Source organism: Lacerta agilis, chromosome 12 (assembly GCF_009819535.1).
Source record: "Lacerta agilis isolate rLacAgi1 chromosome 12, rLacAgi1.pri, whole genome shotgun sequence".
Classification (NCBI taxonomy): domain Eukaryota; kingdom Metazoa; phylum Chordata; class Lepidosauria; order Squamata; family Lacertidae; genus Lacerta; species Lacerta agilis.
Window position 1 is genome coordinate 44,080,855 of NC_046323.1, and position 27,286 is coordinate 44,108,140.

Genomic DNA, 27,286 nt, shown 5'->3' on the forward strand with positions numbered 1-27,286 from the left:
GCGAGACGACCCAGGCCAGCCCGGGGGTAGGAGCCCCGCTACCGCACAGCGGGGCTCCGATAAGCCGCGGGAAGAGCGTCCCGCGGCTTGGGCTCTCCAGCGAGCCCGCTATAGCGCTGGGCTCTTCTCACGATCCCCTTGTAAAAGGGGAAAGGGAGTGAAGGGTACCCAGCGCTGGGCTGTGGAGGCAATGCCCCAACCGGGCGGCGATGCGGCAGCTGCCGCCTGCATGAGCGCGTCGTTCTTCTGAAAACTGGGGGGGGGGAACCTGGCTGTTGTAAGTACGGACTATTTGGATTACAATTTAACAATTGGCAACCGGGAGGGATGTTAAAAGGAAGCCCGTCCCTCTCCTTTGTTGACAGAGAAGATAACTAAGTTTCCAGTAGCTGCAGCTGAACCATTGGATACAATGTTGTTTTGAAGTTTCTTGACAGATGTGATGGATTGAATCCCTGTTAGGGGATTGAAGGTATTGGAAATATCTCTTCTTTGGAGTTTTGGATTGTTCTTTGCACTCTGCCTCAGGGAAAAATGGCGCTGGGAAACTAGCAGTTAAAGATGGAAAAGTACTGAAACTTGATACCCTTTGTCTTCTTCAACCATGCTTGCTTTCGCTTTCAAACTGGTTTTTTTTTTAAGAATTTATTGGTTTTTCAATACAAAGAACAATATAACACATACACCCACACAACACATCAAACACAAACCCCGCCATCAAAACACAACAAAACAAAATACACCAACAATTCTTATTCTTGTTTCACAAAAAAAACTTTTCTTGTTCACATCACTACTTCTTATAATCTTATTTTTACTCCAAAATAATCTGTCACTTCTTATTTTGTATCGGATCTATTCCAAATATTACTTCACAATAATTAATAGTACAACTTTATAACATAACATATTACTTCTTATATCATATCATATCAGACATCTTCTTTCACTTAGACTGCTGCTAATAACACAAAGATTCAAATATCTCTTCTCTAGTTCAAAAGCTTAAAATCTTAACACGCCGACTTCAGGGTACCATAATTAACCATCCTAATTTCTGTCCTTAATATATTTCACCCTATCCCTTTTCTGACCATTTTCTTACGCCATCTCAGGACTTCCCCCCGGATGCTCCTCCAACTTACACCTTGACCAATTTCCAGAATATCCTCTTTTCCTGTAAATCCACATATCCAGACACAGTCTATTACAATCTTTGCAGGGAGCATCAGGGTACACCGATCCTCATTTTCCAGCATCTCCGCTTCGAAATTCCATTCATCTTTTGATTGTAAACGAATAAGTCTTTTCCCCATCATTCCTGGGCCCTCACCCCAGAAATTGGATATAGATTGACTCCTAATCCTGGGACTCTCACTCCAACAGGACGTTCCATCTCTTCGGAGTTGCAAAAACAATGTATTTTGTACTTCAATAATCCCCTTTAGCTCCCTGTCAAAGGTCTCTTCCAATTTAGCCATATTCACAATAGTCTGTTCTGTGAGATATAACTGTCTTGCCATATCCTGGTTCAACAAGGTTAATTTCTGGTTCAGCAGTTCCAATTTCAAAATAATAGTCCTTTGTTCATGCGTGAGACCAGAGTCCAAAACCAACTTGAAAACAAAGCCCAACATGGTAGAAATGGGCACAGGGTATCAGATTACAACATTTGCCATCTTAGTCACAGTGTTTTTCCATTTCTAACGCAGATCTCCGCAGCCATTTTCCCTGGAGTCAGGGCAAAAAGATTACATTCCATCCTTTTACAAAAGAAATATTTCCACCAACTTTGATCCCTTAAAGGGGTCTGACCGATCTTGCCTGTAGAATTCGAAACATTTGTATCCTCCATTGTAACAGCAGTCGCCATTGATACAGTTACTTTCTCTTTCTCCAAAGGGAGTCAAAACGGGCTTCCTTTTCGTCATTTCTCCCGGAGAGCCAAATATCAGGATAAATCCACTGTTAGAGTACTCACGGCCAACCTGCTTCCTCTGTCTTTCTTAACCAGGTAGAACGATACCGCTCACCGCGAGCGGCGGCCGCCGCTTCGCCAGCCCGGTTGGGGCATTCCTCCTCAGCCCAGCTCCGTAGTCCCTTCACCCCCACTCCCCCTTTACAGGGGGAGCGAGGGAAGGGTTCGGAGCTATGGTGGGCTCGCCGGAGGGCCCAAGCCGCGGGACGCTCGACCCGCGGCTTACCGGAGCCCCGCTTAGCGGTAGCGGGGCTCCAACCCCCGGGTCGGCCTGAGTCGCTTCGCTGCCGAAGCGACCCACGACCGCCCGCGATGGCGTCCTCGCCGGAAGTGCTTTCAAACTGGTTTTAGATCCGGGCATTACCCATGAACAAAGGATAACCCTTTTAAAATTAGAATTGTTGAATCAGAAAATGGATTTGATAAGACTGAATTTCGAAGAAATGTTTTATGGATCAGGAAAAAATAGTGAGATTTTGGAGAACTTTGCCAAACTGGAAGTAAACTTTGCCAGGGAACTGGAGGGAATATTGGAGAAATATAACAAAGCGACTTCACAACTCCAAGGAGCTGAAAAACCCTGTTGGAGTGAGAGACACAGGGTTGGTGCCCTAAAACCCTGGGGGTGTGAGAGACCCAGGGTTGGAAGATTTATACCCTGCCTCTGGAGTGAGAGTCCAGAGATGAAGGTGAGAAGATTTTTGAAGATACAAATTGAAGATAATCTGAACTTTGAAATGGTGTTGCTGGAAGATGAGAGTTGGCGTTCCCCGAAGCTCCCTGCGAGGAAGTTTATGGACTGTGTTTTGATTTATGGCATTAAAGAAAAAGAGCTGAGATGGAGAGATGTCTGGTGGGTGAGCCTGAGATGGCCAAGGAAAATGGTTAGAAGAGGGATAGGGTGAAAATGTTTGAATTATAATTAGGACGGCTCTATGGTACCCTGAGGATAGCGTGTTAAGATTTTATGATTTTGAACTAGTGAAGAGGTATGTGATTGATTATCAGCAGCAGTTTAAGCAAGATATGATTTAAGATTTGATTTAAGAAGTATTATGTTGTATTATAAGATGTTAAGTTTTTATGATTTTGAACTAAAGAAGTGATATTTGAATGATTATTAGCAGAAGTTTAGGTAAATAAGATTTTAGAATTGATTTAAGAAGCAATATGTTGTATTATAAGGTTAATCAAAGGTAAAGAAGTTTATTTGGCTATTTTAATGATAATGGATAATGATAATGGATTTTAAATTTAAAGATGGATGTTATCAAAGTATATTAGTATTGAAAGCAAAGGAGAGAAAACGGGGGAAGTCACCCTAAGAAGATTTGAAACAAGAAATTTTTTTTTTGTAACAAGTAAAGGGATGTTGGTGTTCCGATTTAGATGTATTTATGTTTAGGTTTGTTTGAAATTGTTGTATGTTGTATTTGTGTTCTGTATTGTCTCTGTGTCTTTGTTTTTGTGGAAAACCAATAAAATCTTTATAAAAAAAAAAGTAATATCTGTGAAACAGCGTATTCAGGTTGCAGTATTTTGCTGACGTATATATAACATATTGGAGACAACATTCACTTTACACATCAAACTTGAAATCAATGGGATTTGAGTGCACCTTCTTTTTAATTATTCCAGTACGTAAAATACTAAGTTGTTTAGTACATGTACCAAACCAATGTGATCACTGATGTAGATGAAAATGCATATATATATATATATATATATATATATATATATATATATATATATATATATTGCAAGAAATACGTAGGTGTTTACACATTGAAATCATTATTCTCTCAACAAGGCTTGCATCTTAATCCCCACCCCAGCACTGATTCTGAGCAGCTAGGGAGAGTTGAGTCACGTCTTTGCCTCAGTTTGCCCTTCTCTTTGTACAAAGGGGATTTAATAATATTTACTTAGCTATCTCTCTGGGGAATTGTAAGGATAAATAAATGGACTGATGTTAGTTGAGTCTTTGAATGCGTGAAGCACTATATAAATAACTAAATAGCAATACTGAATTGAATTATCTATCAATCTACACTTCTAGGCTGCAGTCCAGGAAAGCTCTTGAGCATGCTTGAAAGCAAAGAGAGGAAAACATTTTTTGAAGCCCTGGGTGTGCACTTATTTCTAATGCAAGAACTAGAATGCAAGGGGAGCGTTCAAAAGTGTATGGGATTAAGAAGACTGGTAGAAATGGGAAAAGAGCTGGATGTTCATGGCAAATTCCATATCTTTAGACACTGGGGCCATCCCCACCCTGAGAAAGAAATCAACATGATGTCAACTGAATGAAGTTCAGTCCTTAGGCACGGAGACCTCCATGTGATTTGTTGCAAGAATATGGGACTGACAATAGTCTTCTGACCTAAACAGATTTCAATGAGGGTATGATTGAATGAATAAGTACCTCCACATGAGGTGGGGCAAATACAGTGGTACTTTGTTTACAAATCCATTCCAGAATCCGTTCTTAAACCAAAGCAATCTTAAACCAAGGCGTGCTTTCCCATAGCAGTGGGGGATTCAATTTACAAATAGAACACACTCAACAGGAAGCGAAACATGTTCTTATTCCAAGCAAAGTTCACAAACCAAAACGCCTACATCCGGGTTTGCAGCGTTCTTAACTCAAGTTGTTCATAAACTAAGCTGTACTTAAACCCAAGGTACCACTGTACATGCTTTCATTATTTATTTCCTTTCTTATATTAAAATGTATATCCCACATTTCTAAGCGAAAAGAACCACCTAAGGTAGCTTACATTACATTAGGGTAAAGCAATATAACGGTTTTAGCATTTGGTTAAAAGAATAAATACTAGAAATGGCATAATAAAAGGAGAATTCCCTAGATGAGGTTTAGGGCAAGTACTCTTTGCTGAGAGAACCTCAGCAGAGATTTTAAAATCACAGCACATGTAGCAAAGGAAAGCTTGGAAATACAGGTTGTTAGACCTTTACAATATCCCTTTCTAAGTCACTTTCAAAACTCTCCACTTACCTTAGTATAGAAAGAGACCATATGTTTGATAAGTTTGCTTGCAAACTCTTCAGACGTCAGATTTATGTGCTTTTCCATACAGCAGCAAGAAAACACAGGCAGCAAAACCTAGCTTAGTTTCAAAGTCGCAAATGTTTCTAAATTATTTGTATGGAATGACAAAGATGGCTTGCTAAAGCCATGCATTGTAAGCTTGGAGCATCCAGTTTAGATGTCTTTACTGGTTGAGTTCACATAGTGAAAAGGGAGAGAACAAAGAGTTTGGTAACCCTTCCAAGGTGACAGTAAGTGACCTAGGTAAGCCTGGCAGGACAGATTATTCTATGGTCTGAACCCCTTCATGAATTAAGTAGAGTTAAGCATGTTGATTATATGAGGCTAGATATATCCCACAATAACAAAGTAAAATATAATATAATCAAGGATGAACCAGCAATGACAGAAACTTAGCATCCTGCCTGCAGTCAGGAGGGGTGAGACTGGTGTACACAGTTTGTCCTCTCTTTTGAATGCTAGAATAGAGCATTAGACAGAATTCCAATCCAATGAAGTAACTAAGTTTAGAAAGGCTGTGGCCAGGTCTGACTTCTCTAAGAATGGATGCAATTGATACAGAGCTGGCCATTGCCATTACCTCTTGACCCAAGAGCAACACTACATTCAGGAATGCCTTTCAAGTGTGAGACTTGTTACTTTAGGAAGAGTGCAATTCAGTGCAGAGCAGGCTGGACACCTCATCTAAAATCACCAGAACCCCTGACCAGCAGTATGATTGACCCTGGTGTATAAAATCAGCAGCTTTATCTGATATCTACCAGATTGCAAGAACCCCAGCAGACCTATGTAGTCTGGCGACTGATTGCATGAGGACTGAAGTCTCAGGAGCACACCATATATTTAAAGTACATTTAGCACACATTTTAAAACACATGGCTTCCCCCCAATACCTCCTAGGAACTGTAGTTTATCCCTCAAAGAACTACAGTTCCCAGCACTCTTAACCAACTACAATACCAATAATTTTGAGGAGAAGACATGTGCTTTAAATTTATGGTGTTGATGTGACCCAATAAGTGGATGGACTCTGATATAAGCTGCAAAGCCCTGTGGGTCATGGTGGGGGTGCCTTCTTGGTAATGGCTCCCTGGCTGAAGAACATCCTCTGCCAAGTGTTTTGACTGTCCATCTTTCGGACCCAGCAGAAAACATCTGTCTGCCTCTAGGACTTTTGAGTGCTGATACTTATATATAGAACCATATGTGGAAATTGTATGATTTTGGTTTATATATTGTTATCTGACCTGAGGTGATCTGATGGACAGGATATAAACCCTATTAATTAGTTGAAAACTCTGTTTCTTAGTTTCTGTAAGGCTATGTGACAAATAGAGCCAGTTGGTCTAAGAACTTGATTCTAGGTTCAAATGTTTAGCTATGGTTTAAATGATTAGCTGAGGGCACATTTTGATTCCTTATCCCATCCTCTGTAAAACTGAAATAATCCAACTGACAGGGATTCTGTGTGGATGAATGTGGGAAAACATTTGGCATCTCAGCAGTGATGAAAGTGTATGATGCAAAATCCTTTCATTCTCAACTTTCCTTTAACTCTGCCATTCTTTAATTTTCCTAACAGCTGACAACAAAGACAAGCTTGAAAAAGCAACAGGACTGAAAATTTTGCAGATTGGCATGGGGGAGGTAGGTGACTACAGTACATGTCATTATCTAAAATGTTTGATTTGTTATTTTATAAGATCCTAGATCTTGTGGATGTTCGTATGTGAACTGGATTAATCATCCTAAAGGCTTTTTAAAAATCTGATTATTAGACTGTTGTATCTGTCATAATACAATATCACATTCCACCTACCATATGAGTAAATCTTTGTGGCCTTTAAGAAATAGATTTCCTAGCTTTGTAGTATGTCAGGAGCAAAATCCCCTAGGACGAACAAAGCAATTGATGTGTCTGATTATTCCCACCTGGTTTCACTCAAGCTCTGTTTCATCTCAAGATCCACAGGGACCTAAATTTGATGTATTTGTCCTTCCAATATGTAGATGAGCTTGCTTGTGAACTGCTATTTTTTAAAGTATAAATATAACACTTTTCTAAGTCATTATAATCACATCACTAGGCAAAAAAAATCAAAACACAACCCTGTACTGATAGCTCATCATTTATTAATGAAGATTTTCCAGAACTTTCCATGAATTAAACCAGATTGTAAATTCTGGTGTTATTTTTACAAAGAAGTAGCAAGCCACTTTTACCATTTCTACAAAAGTTTATTCCCCTCCGTGAGATAGGGGAATCCCCACTGTTCCTCTTATACTGTTCAGGTGTCCCTTGTAATATTTTTGCTTCTAAATGACTCAAAAGCATGCACACCTACGTTGTCTAGGTTACGGAAGGCCTGTCTCCAGATCTCAATAGAATAGCAACCTTTATTTCAATTGCAATGCAACCTAGATGACTTGCTCGAAAACCAAGCTCTGTGTGTGTGTGTGTGTGTGTGTGTGTGTGTGTGTGTTGGGGGGGGGCAGAAAAATTCAACAAGGACAGGAAGTGGACCCATCAATTGTATCCTTGCATATGTAAGAGATAAAGTGCTCTTGATAGTCAGGAATTCATTGTGATAGGTGGGTCAGGTGCTCCAGGTAATCAGCTGGGATTGCAAGGATGTTTGAAAGCACCTTTGATATATTGGAGGCTCCGGCTGGCCAAAGGAAAGCCACCGCAACCTACATACCTTCCAAATATTCCACATCCAGAAGTTTCTTGCATTGCAGTGAAACAACAAGCAGCCACATCTGGGAGCCTTGAAGCCCTATCCTGAGCATGCTTACTAAGGGCCAAACTGTATGTGATGCTCAAAAATCACTTGCAGTTGTGGTGAATAGCAGATAAAGGGGACTGGCCAGCTTCAGGACTATCACATGCATGGGAGATGGCCCTCTGCTTCCTTCACTGTTGATCCTGACAAAAGTATCCCCACCCCCACCCCACCCACAAGCTGCTATTTGAAATTATTGGTTCCAAAGATCAGGCTCCCAGTGGCGATGGCTGCCATTTAAAGTGGGAGAAACATGCAAACAGCTGCCAATGATGATTGACTCTAAAAAGCGCATCTTGTTTGGTTCAATGAGACTTAATCCCAAGCAAGGTTTAAAGGGAGTTTTTGCAGAGTCAGGGATACAGAGTTCTTGCTGCATTTTTTTTATTTGCAAGGTGGACGTTCTTGGGGAGAATGCAGTTGGTGAACAAACAGTGGGCAGAGATGCAGTCTCTATACACTGTAGTGGGGAGGAAAGACAGGGGTTTGTTCCTCTTTTAATTAGATAATCTGTTTTCTGCTGGATTTAGCTAGTTCTGTTTTACTTATCAGCATATTTCTATGTTTTATGTAAACCACTTCAATTTTTTTGAAGAAGCGGGATGTAAATAAAATAAACAATTAAATGCATAAACATGGAAGTCTGCAATTACTAATGCTACATATTAGTTGTACATATATGTTTAACACGTGCACCAAACTTAGGCATGTATGCATGAGCTGTGCATTTAAAAATTCAGTTCAAGTCTTTTATTTATTGTGCTTCATACTTCAAGTCATGACATATGCCTGTCTTATTTCATGTGTTCGGAGGGAAAGCTCCCCGACGTAAGGAATTGTTCCTTGACATACCGCATATAGCTAAGCACATAATTCGAAGGCAGCAACCTAAGCAGACTTACCAGGAGGTAAATTCTATTGAAATCGATAGCGCTTGCTTCCAGATAATGTGTTTAGGATTGGGGTGTTTGTGGGAAAAGTAATTAACCCTCGGGCATTTAAACAGGTTAGCAGCTTTCCAGACGCAATTCTGATTTTATTGAAGTCAATGGGATTGCTTTTCTGAACTGGCATCTGTGCTAGAAGGTTACAGAGCAGGGAGTTTTCTCTACAAATGAGTATGTGCCTCCTGGAGACAAGACTGCAAGATTATTATCTGCGCTGATGTAATTAAGCGAGGAAATTCGAAGCATAGCACATAATTGTGAAAACACGTCTTCAAGGTATAATGCGGCTGTGTATTGCGGCTCAAAGAAAATTAGTAACAGTATCACAAACAGTAAGTATTCACAGTCATGTCACGGTGTCTTATTATGTAAGTCCCATGAGATTTCAACCTTCACACATACTGATAAAAAGGGTAGCACCCTTGGTTCGGATGACCCAGACTTGCCACCAGCGTTGCTAGATCAGTTCTATCAAAACCATACCATTTGCATTATCCATACTGTAATACTAAGAGCTTATTTAAATGTTCTGGGTTTTTTTTTAATGACCATCAATATGCACATAACCCGTCTAAGTTTGTCCTGTTTGTTTGGAGCCTTTTAAAAAAAATCATTTTTTAATCCTTACCTTTCTCCATGGAACTCAGGAGGGCAGCAGGTTGTATCCCATATTCGTCATACTTGTACTCTGTGATGTAGGTTAGGCTGAGAGACAATTACTGACCCAAGACTGGGATGCAGGTGGCGCTCTTGGGATTGCCAAACAGTAAGTCGGCAGTTCAAATCCCTGCGACGAGGTGAGCTCCTGTTGCTCTGTCCCAGTTTCTGCCAACCTAGAAGAAGAAGAAGAAGAAGAAGAAGAAGAAGAAGAAGAAGAGTTTGGATTTGATATCCTGCTTTATCACTACCTGAAGGAGTCTCAAAGCAGCTAACATTCTCCTTTCCCTTCCTCCCCCACAACAAACACTCTGTGAGGTGAGTGGGGCTGAGAGACTTCAAAGAAGTGTGACTAGCCCAAGGTCACCTAGCAGCTGCATGTGGAGGAGCGGAGACGTGAACCCAGTTCACCAGATTACGAGTCTGCCACTCTTAACCACTACACCACGCTGGCTCTTATCAGTTCAAAAAAACACCAGTGCGAGTAGATAAATAGGTACCACTGCGGGGAGAAGGTAAATGGTGTTTCCATGCACTCTGGCTTCCGTCACGGTGTTCCGTTGCGCCAGAAGCAGTTTAGTCATGCTGGTCACATGACCCAGAAAGATTTACAGAAGCCGTTCCGGTTTCTGATTTGATCCCAGAATGTCCTGCATTTCCTTAGGAAGTCCTTATTTTCACTGGAGAAATGTTGGATGGTATATAGAGTTATGTGACCCCCAAGCTAAGAAGATAGGTAAAACTATACTACCTTTAGAACTCATCTGAAAGCAGCCCTGTATAGGGAAGTTTTTGGTGTTTCATGTTTTATGATGGTTTTATATATGTTGGAAAGCCCCTAGAATGGCTGGGGCAACCCAGTCAGATGGGCAGGGTAAAATTATTATTATTATTATTATTATTATTATTATTATTATTATTATTAACAGGGATGTCCCTATTTTCATCGGAGAAATGTTGGAGGGTATGGAGGTGGTCTTTGGAGGAGTGGTTTTGGCTGCAAAGCGAAAGGCCAAGCATTCTTCCAGACATGCAGCAATCCTAGTCTGGCTCTCCTCCAGTGGTTGCCACTTCTAAAAGAAGAAAAAGCCCAGGTTAGACAATAATGTGGCAAGAATACCAGCCTATGCTAATGTAAGGTCTATATGCAAAAGTAGCTATGGGATAGAAGCCTGCCTGTGCATATTTACCCCAAAGTAAGTCTCAGTGGGATTTATTACTATGCAAGTATGCACAGGATTGCAGATATTCAAATGATACAAGGGCTGCAGTTGTTTGAGCAATCCTGCTTAAATCAAGCATAAAATGATCTGTAGAAACATATGCCCCTAGTCCTGCAAACACTACAGGTATTATCTTTATTTGAAACTCAAACGTGACAATAACTTCCAGGACGACTCTTCTGTGATTAAAGCTAATCACACGCCCATCCAGTGCAACTCCCTCTGTCACTTATCAAAGTGTTTATCCCCCCTTGAATACTGCACAGAAGAAGTATTTTGACTTGTGACTGACAGGTCGCAGCTTCAGCTCTGAAACGGGTTGTCTCCTGTAATCTCTTCTCTTATCTTGCAATTCAAATATCTTTACATCTGTTTTCATGCACGTTTTGCATAAGAAAATGACAGGGAGCTATGATAATAAAAAGTTATAAATGGCTCCTGAAATTCAGAGGCAGCTATCAGTTTATTCTGATACGTGTTGTGCTCTTGAAACATTGCGAAAAGCACAATAGTGAAGTGTCATGTTGCCTCATGAATCCCTCTGTATCGGAATAGCGCGTGTGATTTTTAAACTAGCAGAATTGTGAAGTGATTGAGCGGTTGCTATGGTAGCAGCAGTAATTCCTCTTTTTTTTTTTTATTCAGCAACATGTAAAATGAAAGAGAGGTCGGTATATGCCTTGTGACTGTGGGAATGCATATGTCCTATTTTGCTTTTGTTTGGGCTATTTAAATAAAAATAATCAATACACAGAACATATGTTAATCCAAGTTACAGTTTGTATTTGGGCTTCACAATGTTGTTGGTTTTTAACCGTAGACTGTCCTCTGAAAGGAAGCAAAGAGCTAAAAGAAAAAGGCTAGCAGAAAACCTGTTGGCTGCATGTTGGAACATGAATGCTGAATTAAAATTGAGGGTGTTTTGTTTTACGATCCAGTAAGGGGTACCTTTACCTTTCATGTCATATGATATAGACACTGGTTGCAAAAAACGTGCTATGCTTATGCATTGTTTGGGAAAATTACTAACCTGTATGGGGTTTTTCCACCAATGACTGACCTCAACCTTTGTTATAATGGTTTTGGTGAAGTGAAATATAGCTGATTCATGAGCTTTTGCATCCTTTTTCCATGTGCACAAATCTTTTTCACAACGTATCTGAAGAAGTGTGCATGCACACGAAAGCTCATACCAAGAACAAACTCAGTTGGTCTCTAAGGTGCTACTGGAAAGAATTTTCTATTTTGCTTCGACTATGGCAGACCAACACGGCTACCCACCTGTAACTTCTTTTTTATTAGACTAAAGAGGTGTATACCGTTCTTTGGATTGTAAACAGCTATATTGAATATTAACATAGTAATCAGCTGGGGCCTATTGAAGTTAATGGACCTCAGTTATTCATGTCTATTAATTTCAGTGGGTGAGTATGACTAGCATTGGATACAACTGTGTGTGTGTGTGTGTGTGTGTGTGTGTGTGATAAAGGTACCAAATGTTGTTGATGGTGTCTGTCTGTCTGTCTTGAGAGAGAATGGAGTGTGCCTTCAGGGGTGAACTCAAACCACTGCATTAGCAGCCCAGAAGTGACCTCCATGGGACGCAAGCCTGGCAGTGTGTGTGGAGGTCCTGGGCTGCCCGGACCACAAGGCTCCCCATTTTGGCCTTGCTAATGTGGTCCAAAGGAAAGCGGAACAATGTGTTCTGTGCCAGCTCAGCTGCAGGAGTTGCTGGAAGGACGCATCCAACTGTCTTAGGCACTCCAATCTGGATTTGTATAGGGTTTACTCCTTAGCCTTTTCCACAAGGCAGCCAAAGTTTAGGACCAGAGTTTTCCTTCTTCTAGATGGGCTACCTTCCTATGTTGATGAGCCCCACCTGCCCCACACTTCTCTCTACAGTATGTGTAGAAAACACCTTCTTGACCATTGGACCCACTATTGGTCTCATTCACTCAATCCATCGGAGCCTGTCTTCACATGTAGGGGAAAACCCACTGTCACATGCTGGCAGCTTCTGAGAGCCACAGGTGAGAGCTGAGTGCAGGGTGGGGACCAAAGGTGGAAAAAGACAAACTACCCCGGAAGGAACATGACATGTCCCCCATCAGAGGTACTACCCCTCCCCTAATACCCCATACACCCCAAGGTACCGAATGACTGCTCCAACATTAGTATACATTTTAATTCTACTGGTTTTTCCCAGTCCTGTGGTTCTCTAATTGTCAAAGAGGCATTGCTTTTTTCTGTCTTTAGAGTATGTCTTTTATCTTCAGTGGGAACCATCTACCACTATAAAAGAAATAACTGAGCCCTTCAGGCAGTATTATGCTTTTGATCTCCTCCATAAATCTCATTGTTATCAGAGTCCTGCTATCATCAAGTTGGGGGAGAGTGGAGTTTTAAAAAACCAGTTTTCAGAGGTGTACCTAGACCACAGGCTGGGTAGTGTAATGTAGGGAGTGGAACTCTTATTATAGAACTACTGGCCCCAGTCTAGTGGCACCACAGAAAATTTTATTATATTTAGGCTTAGGGCTGGATCACACATCCACTTCTGTGACCTGCCAACTGCCTGAAAAAGAAACCATACGGAGGCTGCTCTGTATGGCATGTCTTTTAGTGTTTTTAAAATTATATTTCTGCTTCAGGAAAACCAATGCTTACATTATAACTTCTATACAGCAGGGGTGGCCAACTCCCAAGAGACTGCAATCTACTCACAGAGTTAAAAACTGGCAGTGATCTATCCCCTTCTGGGGGGGGGTTCAGGTCAAAGTTGTTGGGCTTTTTTAGGAAGGAGGAAGGCCCATTTTGGGGGGGGGGGTTTCGGGTCAAAGTTGTTGAGTTTTTTCAGGGAGGAGGTAAAATGTTGAGCTTTTTGTACGGGAGCCACAGTTGTTCAGCTTCTTTGGGGAGAGCCAATGATCTACCAGTGATCTACCTGTTGGACATGCCTGCTTGATAGGTTCTGATGGAAAAGACCCTGATGTTTGGAAAGATTGAGGGCACAAGGAGAAGGGGACGACAGAGGACGAGATGGTTGGACAGTGTTCTCGAAGCTACTAACATGAGTTTGACCAATCCGCGGGAGGCAGTGGAAAACAGGAGTGCCTGGTGTGCTCTGGTCCATAGGGTCACAAAGAGTTGGACAGGACTAAACGACTAAACAACATAACCTCAGGGCTTATCCACACTTCCTCTTGTCCCACTGCTTTCCTCCCAGTAAAAAACCACTCTTTTGGCGCTCACTCGGAGCAAATAGCAGTTCAAGTTTTATCTGGATTGACGCCTGCCCTGATTTAGTACTAAAGAGCAGGTTTATGCTGAAAAAGGACCAGAGCAAGGGGGAAGCTGCTCCTGTTCATGTCTAGAAAACATGGAACAGTCAGGAAACTGGTCAGACCCATGTCTAGAAAACATGGGTCAAGCGGTAAACCACTTCGATCCCTGCTTGAGCCACATTGCATGCCAAGACAGTGGCAGCAAGAATCCAGACTACAGCTCTGAGGATGTGGAACATTCTTCAAGGATTAAAGACACCAAGTTTTATACATTCGTTCCGTCATTCATTTTCAAAACATATTTCCCACCCTCCATTCCAGGACTCCAGGGTGGGTTACAGCAAGAATATCAATAAAACATAACAAATATATCCTCCATAGCTAAATAGTTCTGGTGATGATGGGGATCTAGATCAGGGTCATGATGGGAGGGGAAAAAACACTCAGAACCCACCTTCCTCTGCTCCATAGCCCTAGTGCAAATTAGGAGAGCCAACAGTTGATTTTACAAAATGGAAATCACACTAAACTTCCAAACACAATGCTCCAATGTAATGTCAAGTTAGGCCTTTGATAAAACAGACAAAGCCAATTTGCGTGGCGAGGACCCGGGCCCTGCAGCTCCCTCCGAAATAAATACACAAACACAAGTATATTGGGTTAATGGGATAAATAAGGCCACAACTTTATTGGTTACAAATGTGAGCGGTTTGTTTTAGGCAATTGGGTGAAGCAAGGCTATATCCCGAGTCCTGCCCATCTGCAGGGAGTCTCATAAGGGTCAACCATCGGAAGGGGGAGCCCTATGATATACATTAATTAAGAGCATCCCTCAGGGTTACCGTTGGGGTCGTGGCATGGCCCTAGCCCATGCCCAGGCTTCGGACAGGAACCACACCCCCAGATCCCTTTAACAGGATACCCTTAATGTAGAGGGGCAGGCGGAGGCAACAACCTCCCCTCCCGTAATAAGGCTTACCCAATGCTTAACCTTACAAAGTTGTGACAATTGCTACTAGGTAGGCGAAAACCAAATGGCTGGTGCCAATTTGCCAAGTGGAAAAATTCCTACCTGGCCCCAACAACCAGGTGACCGAAATTAGTCATAGCAAGGCCATAGTCAATAAATGCAAGAGAAGAGGGTGGGCAGGCGGGCTGGGAGATCCAATGAATGGAGGCAAAAGGAGGCTGCTTCCCTGGCCGCATTGCAATTTAAACAGTCGTAGCCATGCCCCCCAGCCAACCCATTTGGTCAGCTGGGGGGCGTGACGTGGCCAGGCGTCCTCCTGGTGTGGGCTGCCTCCCTTCGCCCACTGCTGGCACACTACAAGGACCCAGATCCCCCCCCTCCCACAAAGCAGCCCCCCAGAGAAGGGGAGCTGACCTATTTGACAAGGCATTTGGCTTGGATGATTGAGAAGCTAATGGGCCAATTTATTTAGTTCTGTTTTACTGTTTTAGAATGTTATTGTAAATCACCTTAAGAATGTGGGCCATTTAAAAATGCTACCTTTCAACCACTGACATAAAATACGTTGACATATAGTTTCTTGCAAACTGATCTTGTTGCTTTTAAGGACCCTTGCTTCCAAACAGTTGTCTAGGATCATGCAGCTGGTGCGTTCATAAGAATAAGAAAATACACTTCCAGTCAAAGTAAGAAAATCAGTCGCACAGAGGTGAAAATTCTTAACATTAGCCCAATCAGGAAACATTGAATTTTGTTATATTTCCCCTTCTTTGTGAGATGTCATGCATGCTGTGTGTGTGTGCGTGTGTGCGTGTGTGTGTGTGCGCGCGTATCCATGTGAGCAGTGAGCAGGAAAGATAATGAATTTATTTTATAAATGCTATTGATGTTTCCATGATGCCATTTTCAGCTGGGACATAAAAGATGCTGATTGTTAAACTGCTAATTTACAGATTCCCCTAAAGAGAATGCAAACAAATTCTGGTGCACAAAAGCTCAGCTCTCCTATACAATGTTCAGTTTTTAATTTCCAGTCCATCTTAACATTATGGCGATGAAAAACAATACTTAATCCCTCGTTAACACATGAATAAGTGGAAACTGTCATTTTCCCACCAAACAATAATGGGATTATCTCAAGAACTGTCAGTTTATGTGAAAACATTATGTTGCCCAAATTTTCATAAAAATTAGCAGTGGATAATATTCAAGATCAGAGCAATGGAAATAGCAAAAGGGGGGGGATCTGCATTCTTGGTAATAAATATTCATATTTGTCTGCTCAGGAGATAAAAATCTAATCAAGGGGCTATTGATGCGCTGGCGCTCTCTCTCTCTCTCTCGCTCTCTCTCTCTCTTAAACCAAGATGTTTCATCTAAATTGGGTTTGATATGGAAATTAGTCCCACTCCAAGTCCTCGAGGCCATGAACATGCTGGGATAACACTAGAGGTGACCAGTGTATCAGATGCTGTTTCTGGCATCTGCTACCGCAGAGAAGAAATCAGGGGTGGGGGTAGGATCTGTCAAGAACCTGCTTCCTAGGAAAACAATATATATATATAGGGTATATATAGGGTATAGGGTTGAAATAAATGTGGGTTCTCCACCCACATCCTGCTTTTGTTGTCAGTTACCATAAATCAGAAGACATTCTGCATGATATATGGGTGATTTGAAAATGGGAGGATAACTGCAGAATGTTGTTTTTGGGATGTTTTCTTATGTTTGTGTGTTTCGGTTCCCATGCACAGAAACAGCTAGATCCTGAAGCACTCCGTTCTTTCGCTTGGTTTCTGTGTCGTTGATGTCAGAATTTTAAGGTGCGTTAGGCTACTGTACATTTCATGCAGTGTTGAGAAATACTGCATTGTGGAGTTCTCTTTGAAACAAAATGTTAGCGTGCTTAATAATAGTAGGTTCCAAGTGTTATGAATAGTTTTTTTTTTTCTTATGAGAAAATCTAAGATGACTGGTGTAGGCATGAACATCGGACAGGATTGGCAAACACTGGGTTTGATATTCAAGGTATGCACAAAAGACCATGGCACCATCCCATCATTTTCACAAGCACTTTAAACCCTGGTATTTACTGTATTTTTCGCTCCATAAGGCGCACCTGACCGTAAGACACACATAGTTTTTAGAGGAGGAAAACAAGAAAAAAAATATCCTGAATCAAATGTTGTACTAACTAAACTATTTAATAAACTAGCAGTATATCAGAATAATATTTCAACAGTGTAAAGTGAACAGCAGTCAACGGTGGCATTAAGAACCACCATCACTGTCATTAACAAATGAGGAGAGACTTTATCCCCTAGTAAGGGGGGCAGGCAATGGAAATACCGGTATATTCGAAATCTGAAATATGTATAAGGGCTGCCTTAGAGTGAGTTGGACCAGTGATCTGTCTAGTTGAGCATTATCTACTTTCACAGGCAGCAGTTCTCCAGGGTCTCAGGTAGAGTTCTTTTACAACAGCTGCTATGCAATTCTTTTAAGTAGAAATAATGGAGATTCAGGGGGAGGGGGATATATTCTGTATGCAAATTATGTGCTTTGCCACTGAACTGTAGACCCTTTAAGAAAGTATTCTGTGATAAGAAACTTTTTATTTAAATAATAATAATAATAATAATAATAATAATAATAATAATAAATTATTATTATTATTATTATTATTATTATTATTATTATTATTATTATTATTTATACCCCGCCCATCTGGCTGGGTTTCTTAAAAGATCTATATGCTATCCTATCACCATGTTCTCAATATAGCTTACAACAAAGAAGGGGGAAGGTAAATTAAGAATGTTTACAATAAATGCATAAAACATAAGAAAAACATAAAAAATATAGCCTGTACAAAAAGGAATTTAAAGGAGGAACAGATTAAAAGGCCTTGGAAAATTACAAGGTATTCACCTAGCATCAAAGAGAACATAAAGAAGGTGCCAAGTGGGCCTCTTTGGGGAGGGTATTCCATAACCAAAATACCTCCACTAAATGGGGTCTTTCTCCAGTGGCCACCTGCCACACATCTCCCTGAGGCTGCACCCAAAAAGTGCCTCAGAAGAAGTTCATAAGATACAGAGAAGTGCATATGGAGACAGATGAGTGGTCTCATGCCATGAAGGCTTTCAAAGGTCAAAACTAGAACTTTGAAGTGGGCACAGAATTTAGGTGGAAAACAGTGAAGTTGGTTATGCGCTAGTGCTTCTATTATGCAGTCCCCAATGGTGGACCTACATTTTGGGAGCTCTGAAGCTTGATCTGTCATGAGGGCCCCTTCGCAACAGCAGCAAGGTCTAGGGTAATGGCTGTTATCTTCTTCAATGGGGTTGTTCCACGACAGATCACTCCACCGTTACAACATCTGTGCTACTTACTCTAAAACTTTGGCATTGTTGAAATATATACAACCAAAAATCAATCAATTTGAGTTGTGTGACTCAGTTTGGGTCCACTAGACTCCAAAAAAATTAAGCAATGTGGACTAAAACCACTTAAGCTTCATTGGTTTCTTAGTAGATCCACTCCTGCCAGTTCCAGTTAGGAAACATATCCTCAAGTAGAGGAAGAAGAGCATTTAAAACACAGGCAAAGCAACACCCCCTTTCTACAGTAATATTAATGTGATACAGTATTTGGTGTTTGTCTTGTGAAGCTGTGTCACTGATATGCCTCTGTATCAAGATGACCGAGGCTGAGAGACGAGTGGCATGCCTAAGGTTAAAAGTGTTTAAGTCCCAAGAGCCTGAGGGATGCTAGGGGATCATAGATATGGCTCATGCTTTGCAGTCCTGGATTTAATCTCTAGCATCTCTAGCTCAGTATTTCAGAATGTGGAGACCTCTGTCCTAGGATTTGGATGCCAGTGAGTACAGGCCTGAAGAACTGATTATCTGGTAGTTCTGCCTGTCTTATACACTAACCACTAGTCTGCAGAGGTGGTAAGGGTAGATATACGATACACCAGCAAATTCTCCTAACCTGCATATTGAGCAGCTAAGACATCTGCTCCTTATGCTAAATGTATTCTGACTATCCACATTCAGAAATCTAGCACAAGGTTTCCTCAGAATCTCACTATTATTGCTTGTGTTGCTTCTGTTGTTTGGTGTTGTCAGTGTGTGTGGGTTTGGTGTTGTCAGCGTGTTTGCCTTGCTTCCAATGGCATGTGTCCCATGAAAGTTCATGACACCATGAATGTGCTGGGTCTTTAAGGTAGTGTTTTTGAGGTACTGTGAGGAATGAATATATGGTTTTGCCCACCCTGCTGCTTTTGGGGACAAACAGGAAGTGAGAGAACAGGAGTGAAAAAAGAATACGGGATGGGGGTAAAGTAAACATCTATTAAGTATCACAGAAGGAGAAATGCTTCAGTGGTTGGAGAAGATTGCAGAAAAAAATAGAGGCATTTAAAAGAAGAAGGAATGACTTGATAAGATATGGATGTGGTGAAGCTGTGACAAATATGTTAGAAGCCATGACAGCTACAGAAAAGGAAGGGAACAAACAGGAAACAGAGGACATACAGTCAGAAGTGGGCTCCAGCCAGGGGAGACAATTAAAGTTAAGGACTTATTCTGCAACCATTACTGCAGTTACATGGGAGTAAGCCCCATTGAATGCAACCTTGGAGCTTGTAAATTGATGGAGGAAGTAACAGAGAGCTAGCACCAAGATTAAAGGAAAGGAAATGTATTCATTTTACCTTCATTTTTCTTCCATCATGGAATCTAGGTTCCTAGGCTATATCCCACCCAGACATTGACTGGACTAAGACTTGCTTGCTTTCAGCAAGATTGATGCATTGTCTGCCTTCAGACCATTTCAGCAGTGGCGTATTTGGGGCTCTCAAATTTCAGCAGCATCTTGTGCGGTGTCAAAATCCACCCCACCGCCTCTCACGCTCCATTCTACAGCATTGCTGTGGTGGTCCCCCCCCCCCCGCAGTGCAACATCCAGTGTGGCCAAACTAGTCGTGCTCGGCTAAAACCGCCCCTGATATCAGGGGATGACGTCATAACATCAAGCTTCATTCAAAAAAAGGAGTAAAGCCAACAGAGAGTCTGCGCACAGTACAAACAACAGTTTATGGCAACCTAGCAGTTTGCTTGTTTCTTTCCTTTTACTGCAACAGCCTAACACAGCCGCCCCTCTGAAATTTCCTCATACAGATGTCCATTCCATTCCAATGAATCCTTACATCCATTGTATCTACTTCCATGCTTCTCCCTCCACAAACACCCTTGCAAGCTGTTGCAAAAAATGTTCCCACTACTGTGGGCATTCCCATACAGCCACCAAAGAAGCTCGTGGAAGTAGAACAAAATTAGGAAATTGATGCAAAGTTCAGTGTCTTTGGAGGCAGAGAGTATAGCTTGGAGTGTCCTTAGACAGCTGCTATATGCATGGGGGCTGTTTCTCTGCTTTATTGAAGCAGTATGTTCCACTGCAATGTAGTTTTAATTAGACTTTTAAAAGTTTGAAGAAATGCTTGGCGGGACATCATCTTTCCCCATTGTGCCACGGTTGTTTCCAACAGGACTATGATAATATCTCTTTCAGCATTCAGATTCTCATGCAAATACTGCACTGATAAGTGCATAGATTCAGCATAAAAGTGACAGGGAGCGTCTATTGGCAGGCTTGGCATCCTTTGCTGTACAGTCTGTGCTGGCATGCTGTCTAGAGCCTTTTTTCAGAGACATTCTCTTTCTAATGATTTCCCTTGACAACCCAGCCTAAAAAAAGAGAAGTAATAAAATAAAAGCATGTGGTATGTGCAGCAGATGGCTCCGCAGCTCCAGCATACAGGTGTCTGGCAGGCAGGTGTTTAATTTTGTATTTGCTAGGTGCACAATGGTAGCCAGATATTTTGCAGAAGTTTTGGAGAAGTTGATATTAGTGAAAGCGGCTATTCACAGATTCTGCCACATTGGCCAGGCCAGTCAGGGAGGCCCACTTAAACTTGGCCACTTTTAGAAAGGTAAAAAGCCGCTCCGAGCAGCTCAGAAGCGTGACTCCAGCCATGCATTTTCATATCGAGACCAGAAACGTTCCTGAGACTTATGCTTGTTGATGACATAGCATCATTTCCAGGAGCACTATATTGGGGCAGGGGATCGTTATCCCCTCTGGGGAAGAAAAAAGGCCTTAAGCCACCTCATAATTGTAAGTTAACTAATTGCCCCCCCCCCTCAAAAAAAACAACTCATCTCCCCCATCAGAATGCCCACTCCTGGCTCTTAAAACTTTGGAAAAGGCGATTGTCCCTTTCTAATGAATTCTGCTGGGCCAAAACATTCGGCCCAGTCTTACTATTTCCTTGATTAGTATTAAGGATCTGTAACTTGACTGTGGCATTGCCTCTAAAAATCAAATAGTCCTTCAAATTTATTTACAAAGTTAGCTCTCTTCATTCCTCTGTAAACACTCCTGTCCCGACAAAGTGTAGTGTAGATACACCACATCACTTCCCCACCACAAATGTAGCTGAGATCAATGTCCTTGTGAGCAAGCATGGCTTCTCTATTGGCAAAGTAGTGCCCTATGCGGTAGTCACCAGTCGGAGCCTGTGTGGTGTAGTGGCTAAAAGCGGTAGACTTGTAATCTGGTGAACTGGGTTCGGGTCCCCGCTCCTCCACATGCAGCTGCTGGGTGACCTTGGGCTAGTCACACTTCTTTGAAGTCTCTCAGCCCCACTCACCTCACAGAGTGTTTGTTGTGGGGGAGGAGGGGAAAGGAGAATGTTAGCTGCTTTGAGACTCCTTCGGGTAGTGATAAAGTGGGATATCAAATCCAAACTCTTCTTCTCGTATCTGCCATGTGGTTTGTGTCTGATCCGGGGACTCTCCTTCCCCAGTTCACTAGCTGCTGCTGACAATTCCTTTTAAAAAGCCTTGCAGATACTTGGGTAGTGCATATTGTGCACAATGTGCTTCGTGTTATCTCAAGCCGCCTTCCATCCAGAATCACATAATTGAGGAGTTGGAAGGGTCATCTAGTCCAACCCCTTGCAATGCAGGAATCTCAGCTAAAGCATCTATGACAGATGGCCCTCCAACCTCTGTTGAAACACCTCTAAGGAAGGAGAGTCCACAGCCTCCCGAGGGAGACCGTTCCACCCCCGAACAGCTCCCATTGTCAGAAGGCTCTTTCTCATGTTTAGTTGGAATCTCATTTCTTGTAACTCGAAGTCATTGGTTTGAGTCCTATACTCCAGAGCCGGAGAAAACAAGCTTGCTCCATCTTCCATGGGACAGCCCTTTAAGTAGTTGTAGTAGTAGTAGTAGTAGTAGTAGTAATAATAATAATAATAATAATAATAATAATAAATAATTTATTTCTACCCTGCCCATCTGGCTGGGTTTCCCCAACCACTCTGAAGGTATCTGAAGGTGGCTATAATATCTCCTCTCAGTCTCTTCCAGGCTAAACACACCCAGCTTTTTCAACTGTTCCTCATAAGGCTTGGTTTCCAGAAATCAACAAAGAAATCCAGGACAGCCTATCAGCTCTAAAAATCACTGTATGGTTAAATATATTGTGTTCCACCATCTCAAACAATTTTTGTTCACTCCTTAAGAAAGCCTGCTTCACAGTGGAAGAGTAGTTTCCTCATGAGATGTGAAACAGCAAGGTCCCCTCCATCTGCCTGGGAACAGTGATTAAAATCACCTTCCTCAAGCTCTGTGTGGAAAAGTATACAGGTGGCATATAAACACCTGTAAGTTTCCTCTGGGACAAATAGCAGCTCTTAGGGAGGGGGACACAGGAGGGGCAAAGTATTCAACCTCCTCATTTCCCCTGGTACATCCTTTCTGATTCAGTTCACCATCCCATGCACAGCTTGTATTAACCTTTTTAAGATGAGAGAGAGTTCCTGATCACAGACCTCTGTGTTACATCTAGTTGGGCCTCTAGACACCATACTAATTTTGTCTGGTAGAAATGTGGCTGCATCCTGATTTCATCTCTCTCGGGGTTCCTTAGATCATGTTACATAACAGTAAATTAATCTGCAGCTCCACAAGAAAAGAAAAGAAAGTCGTGCCTCTGAGATTGTTTGTTTGAGATTTTATTAAGTGCACTGAGGTTCTTTAGCTCCGGCTAGAAGCAACGCGGTCAGCATTTACTGCCTAGTATACAATCAGCCCAAATGGAAACCCCTGTGCAATCAGCATTACCACAGGGGTGTTAGTAATAAAACTAATCACTCTTTTCTAATGGTTCTCACTTGGCCAACCTGTGCTTCTCATCGCGAATTACCTGACCTCTGTACAAGACAGTGGTTCAAGTAGAGTGTTTAGTTAATCGCCTATGGCATCATGGGTTAGTGTTTCCACACAATTATACTCAGAGAGACTTAGCAGCACTCCATTTCACCCCAAAATGGTTCCGGGTGCTGAACTTGTTATGTGTACTTTTGCCTGTCATGTTTACTAGGTCCGAGATCATCACTACAACCTAAAAATGGCTTGACAGGAAATTTATAGAAATCTGAGCCGCAGCATGTAGATTAACTGGCTCTAAGTGCAAGTTGCAATTAGCAATGGGACTGGATATTTGAAGGTGCTACCTTTATGTGAACTTTGTATCTGGGAGCTGGCTTAGGTTTACACTGCATTAATCTTGACAAGTGGGTGTGGTCACTTGGCCTGTCTTTCAGGTCCTTCCTTCCTTCCTTCCTTCCTTCCTTCCTTCCTTCCTTCCTTCCTTCCTTCCTTCCTTCCCTGTAGTGCCCTGCATCATCATAAAGGTATTTGTTATTATGTGTGCCAGATGTTTTTATTACTCTCAGTATTTAACATTATTTGGAGTGTCTGGTGCTGTCTATATTTTCCCCCCTCATATGGAAACAGGTTGCCTGATATGAATTAAATGTTACGAGTACCTTTGTACAAAGGTCCTCCGTGGATTTGCATTCTTTTTACTTTCATTTTTTTACTTTTATTATTATTAAAATGAAAAATTGTTTAGATGTGGGGTAGGGAGATAGCTGGCCCTACACTGACCCTCTAGTGTTTGAGGATTTTTTTTTTCCTAGCTGAAGAAGATTATTTCACAGACATTTTACTGAAGAACAAGAAATACTTAGTTATGTTCCTTGTCTCTTCTGTTAAGTGCCCAGAAGAGTTGGCAACGGCTTAAATACAACTGGGGAGATAAATATATTTTGCAAATATTGAATTTGTGCAACTTTTTAAAACTGAAAAATAATAAGCAGGGGCACTTTTCCTCATTCTTCCCCAACTTCTGTAATCAAACCTTTTCATGATGGCATTTATCATGTTTTAAAACTGGTTAATTTTGAAAGTAATGCAATACTTGACAATATATAATCTGGTTGGGGGGGGGGTGAGTGGTTCACAGGGAAGGTCAAACACAAGGGAAGAAGAGAGAAATGTCACATTATTGTTAATGCGCAGCGTTTGATATTCTGCTGTATGTTATTTTAGTGGCTTGCCATGCAAGCCATAGAGGACTTTCTTTAATTGCGCTTTCCTTCTTTCTTTTTTCAATGTTCCCTATAGAATTAGCATCATAGTATACTTTTGCTTGGACAATTGTGTATACTGCCTGTAATAAACTACCTATTTATAATAAAAACACTGCAGGCTATATTTTGACAGTATGCACTTCACACTTTGAAAAATGATCCACGCTTACATAGCTTAGAGAAATCCCTACAACTCATAACATAGCAAATTTGTATGTGCCGTGCTGTTAAATGACATTGTTGCCTAATGACATTTATTGTTTAGAGGAAAACATAATTTATTTCATGTTGAACCAGGTGATGCTTTTAAGATGTGCAATTATTTTTAGAGCATATAGTGTAGGATGTGCCTGGCACTGGGATCTTCTGTGAGCAACTGAGCTACGATTACTGTTTTCCACAGCCACCATGCCTGAAAGCTTTGACCTCATTAGAAGGGCCAAGTCAAAGGATACATGAAAGAAGTGGTGCTGAGTACCCCAAAGGTAGCTTACTGATACATTTTCTGACAAGCACTGGGTTGTCCTCTGTCTCTCTGATGTTAAATCTGGTCACTGAGAGCAGCAGATGGGTCCCCCACCAGTCCATATGGATTTCATTGCACTGCTTGCAGTTCATTTTGGGTTCCATAGAAACCCAAGAGAAGAGGCTTCAGTGCACACAGTGTAGCTTAGGACACAAGAGATGGGTGCTGCGCTTCCTATTAACTTGCATTTCCCCTGATTGGATCTTTCTTCTGCTCTCTTGATTGCTTGTGCTGATTGATTGCAGCATCGCTCTCCATCTGGCAAAGGCCTGGTTCGCACATCATGTCAAGCCAAACCACGGCTTAGTGCAAATGCATGGGCTTTTAGAGAAAGATGGCTCCCTGATCGTTTTGCTGGTACTCCACACTGAGCTAAGCCATGGTTCATGTGTCATCTGAACCTAGGCTCACAGTTTAGCTCCCTTCAGACTAGCCGCAGGTTTGTTCTCAGTTTACATCTTGTGATTTGCCTGGGAGACAACTAAACTTAGGTTTGTGTGCCATACTAAGCCAAACCATGCCTTAAGCTCAGGAATAGTGCCAGAAAAATGACAGGGGAGAAGTTACATAAACATGATCTCTACCTCTCCGGGAATCCATACACTCTCGCTTGGCCTGCATCAATAGGAGTATAGCATGTAGATCAAGGGAAGTAATAGTACCACTGTATTCCGCCCTGGTTAGACATCACCTGGAGTACTGTGTCCAGTTCTGGGCACCACAGTTCAAGAAGGATACTGACTGGCTGGAACGTGTCCAGAGGAGGGCAACCAAAATGGTCAAAGGCCTGGAAACAATGCCTTATGAGGAACGGCTTAGGGAGCTGGGTATGTTTAGCCTGGAGAAGAGAAGGTTAAGGGGTGATATGATAGCCATGTTCAAATATATAAAAGGATGTCATATAGAGGAGGGAGAAAGGTTGTTTTCTGCTGCTCCAGAGAAACGGACACAGAGCAGTGGATTCAAACTACAAGAAAGAAGATTCCACCTAAACATTAGGAAAAACTTCCTGACAGTAAGAGCTGTTCGACAGTGGAATTTGCTGCCAAGGAGTGTGGTGGAGTCTCCTTCTTTGGAGGTCTTTAAGCAGAGGCTTGACAGCCATCTGTCAGGAATGCTTTGATGGTGTTTCCTGCTTGGCAGGGGGTTGGACTGGATGGCCCTTGTGGTCTCTTCCAACTCTATGATTCTATGATTCTAAATTTTTGCCAGAGCACAACATGCAGATCAAGCCAGTGGCCCCAAGAACAAGATATAATTACCAAGTAGATAAAGGGACATACTTTAATGGACCAACTTAGGTGCTTTAGGAATATTTCAGGGTATTAAGTGTACTCTGTCTAATGTAGTTTTATGGTTGTAGATCCCTACACAAAGCTAAACTGATCTAATAAAATGCTGCCCCCCCACAACTCAATTAATATACTTATTTAAATACTACTTGTTAATATTACTAATGAACTAGCTCACAGTACATTTTAGACAACAGCAGGTTTGCCAGTTTTGTTTTGTTTTTCCAACCAGAATATAAATTTTATTTTATAACTTTGCACATAGGAATGGAGAAAATCATTGGCAGTTTATTCAACTCACATCTTTGGTAATGCAGATTTACACTTTCAGAAGTCTGAAGCTGACTTACTATCCCAGCATGTAACTGCTTGGGCTAGGGCATGCCAAAAGCAATAGTGTCAGCATATGGTCAAAGAACATTATATCAACATTGCTGCAAATATCATTCTACCAGATGCTTTGGAGCAGATATTTATTATCAAGAGATAAAGTCATATTAGAGCTAAAAATACTGTAAGGTCCTGTGTCTTAGATTGCATCCAAGTCTAATCAGTTCTTTTTCCTGTGCTTACATTTAGATACATTTTAATAAGTTTGTATTCTGAAATTAAAGGAGAAAGGGCTGAATTGTTAGATAAAGGCTGTTGATCGTACTTGCAGCGTTGCTTACGAGCTTCCCAGAGACATGTGTTGGAAAAGAATGCTGAAGTAGACTTTTCGTCTGATCTAGCAAGGGAAATATTATGTTGCAGCGTTGTTGTTGGAGCATTTTGCTGATATTTTCCCAAAAGCATATGAATATACCCTTACAATATTCTAATCTGCAGTCAGGGCTATGTGTGATTCTTACCATAATTCCATGTAGGCAGGAATTGTTTAGGTTTAACCTCAAACTTCCTTAAATACCAAAACACTTAGGAAAATGAGCTTTATCAAATACCAAAATTGCTCCCCTTTGGTCCTAGAGTGACCCACTGGAAAAATCAACACACAACATTTTATGATGTTTTTTGTGTCTCCCATTCCCCCCTGTATACT

At 41.6% G+C, this 27,286-nt stretch overlaps 1 protein-coding gene across 1 annotated transcript in view; it reads left to right on the forward strand.

Annotated features, from left to right (window-relative positions):
* Positions 1-27,286, forward strand: part of PTPRN2 (protein tyrosine phosphatase receptor type N2) — a 583,237-nt gene that overhangs the window by 318,464 nt on the left and 237,487 nt on the right. Inside the window, exon 12 of the mRNA XM_033165163.1 lies at positions 6,631-6,695. Coding sequence (XP_033021054.1) covers positions 6,631-6,695 — 65 coding nt within the window. The remainder of the gene's footprint in view (positions 1-6,630; positions 6,696-27,286) is intronic.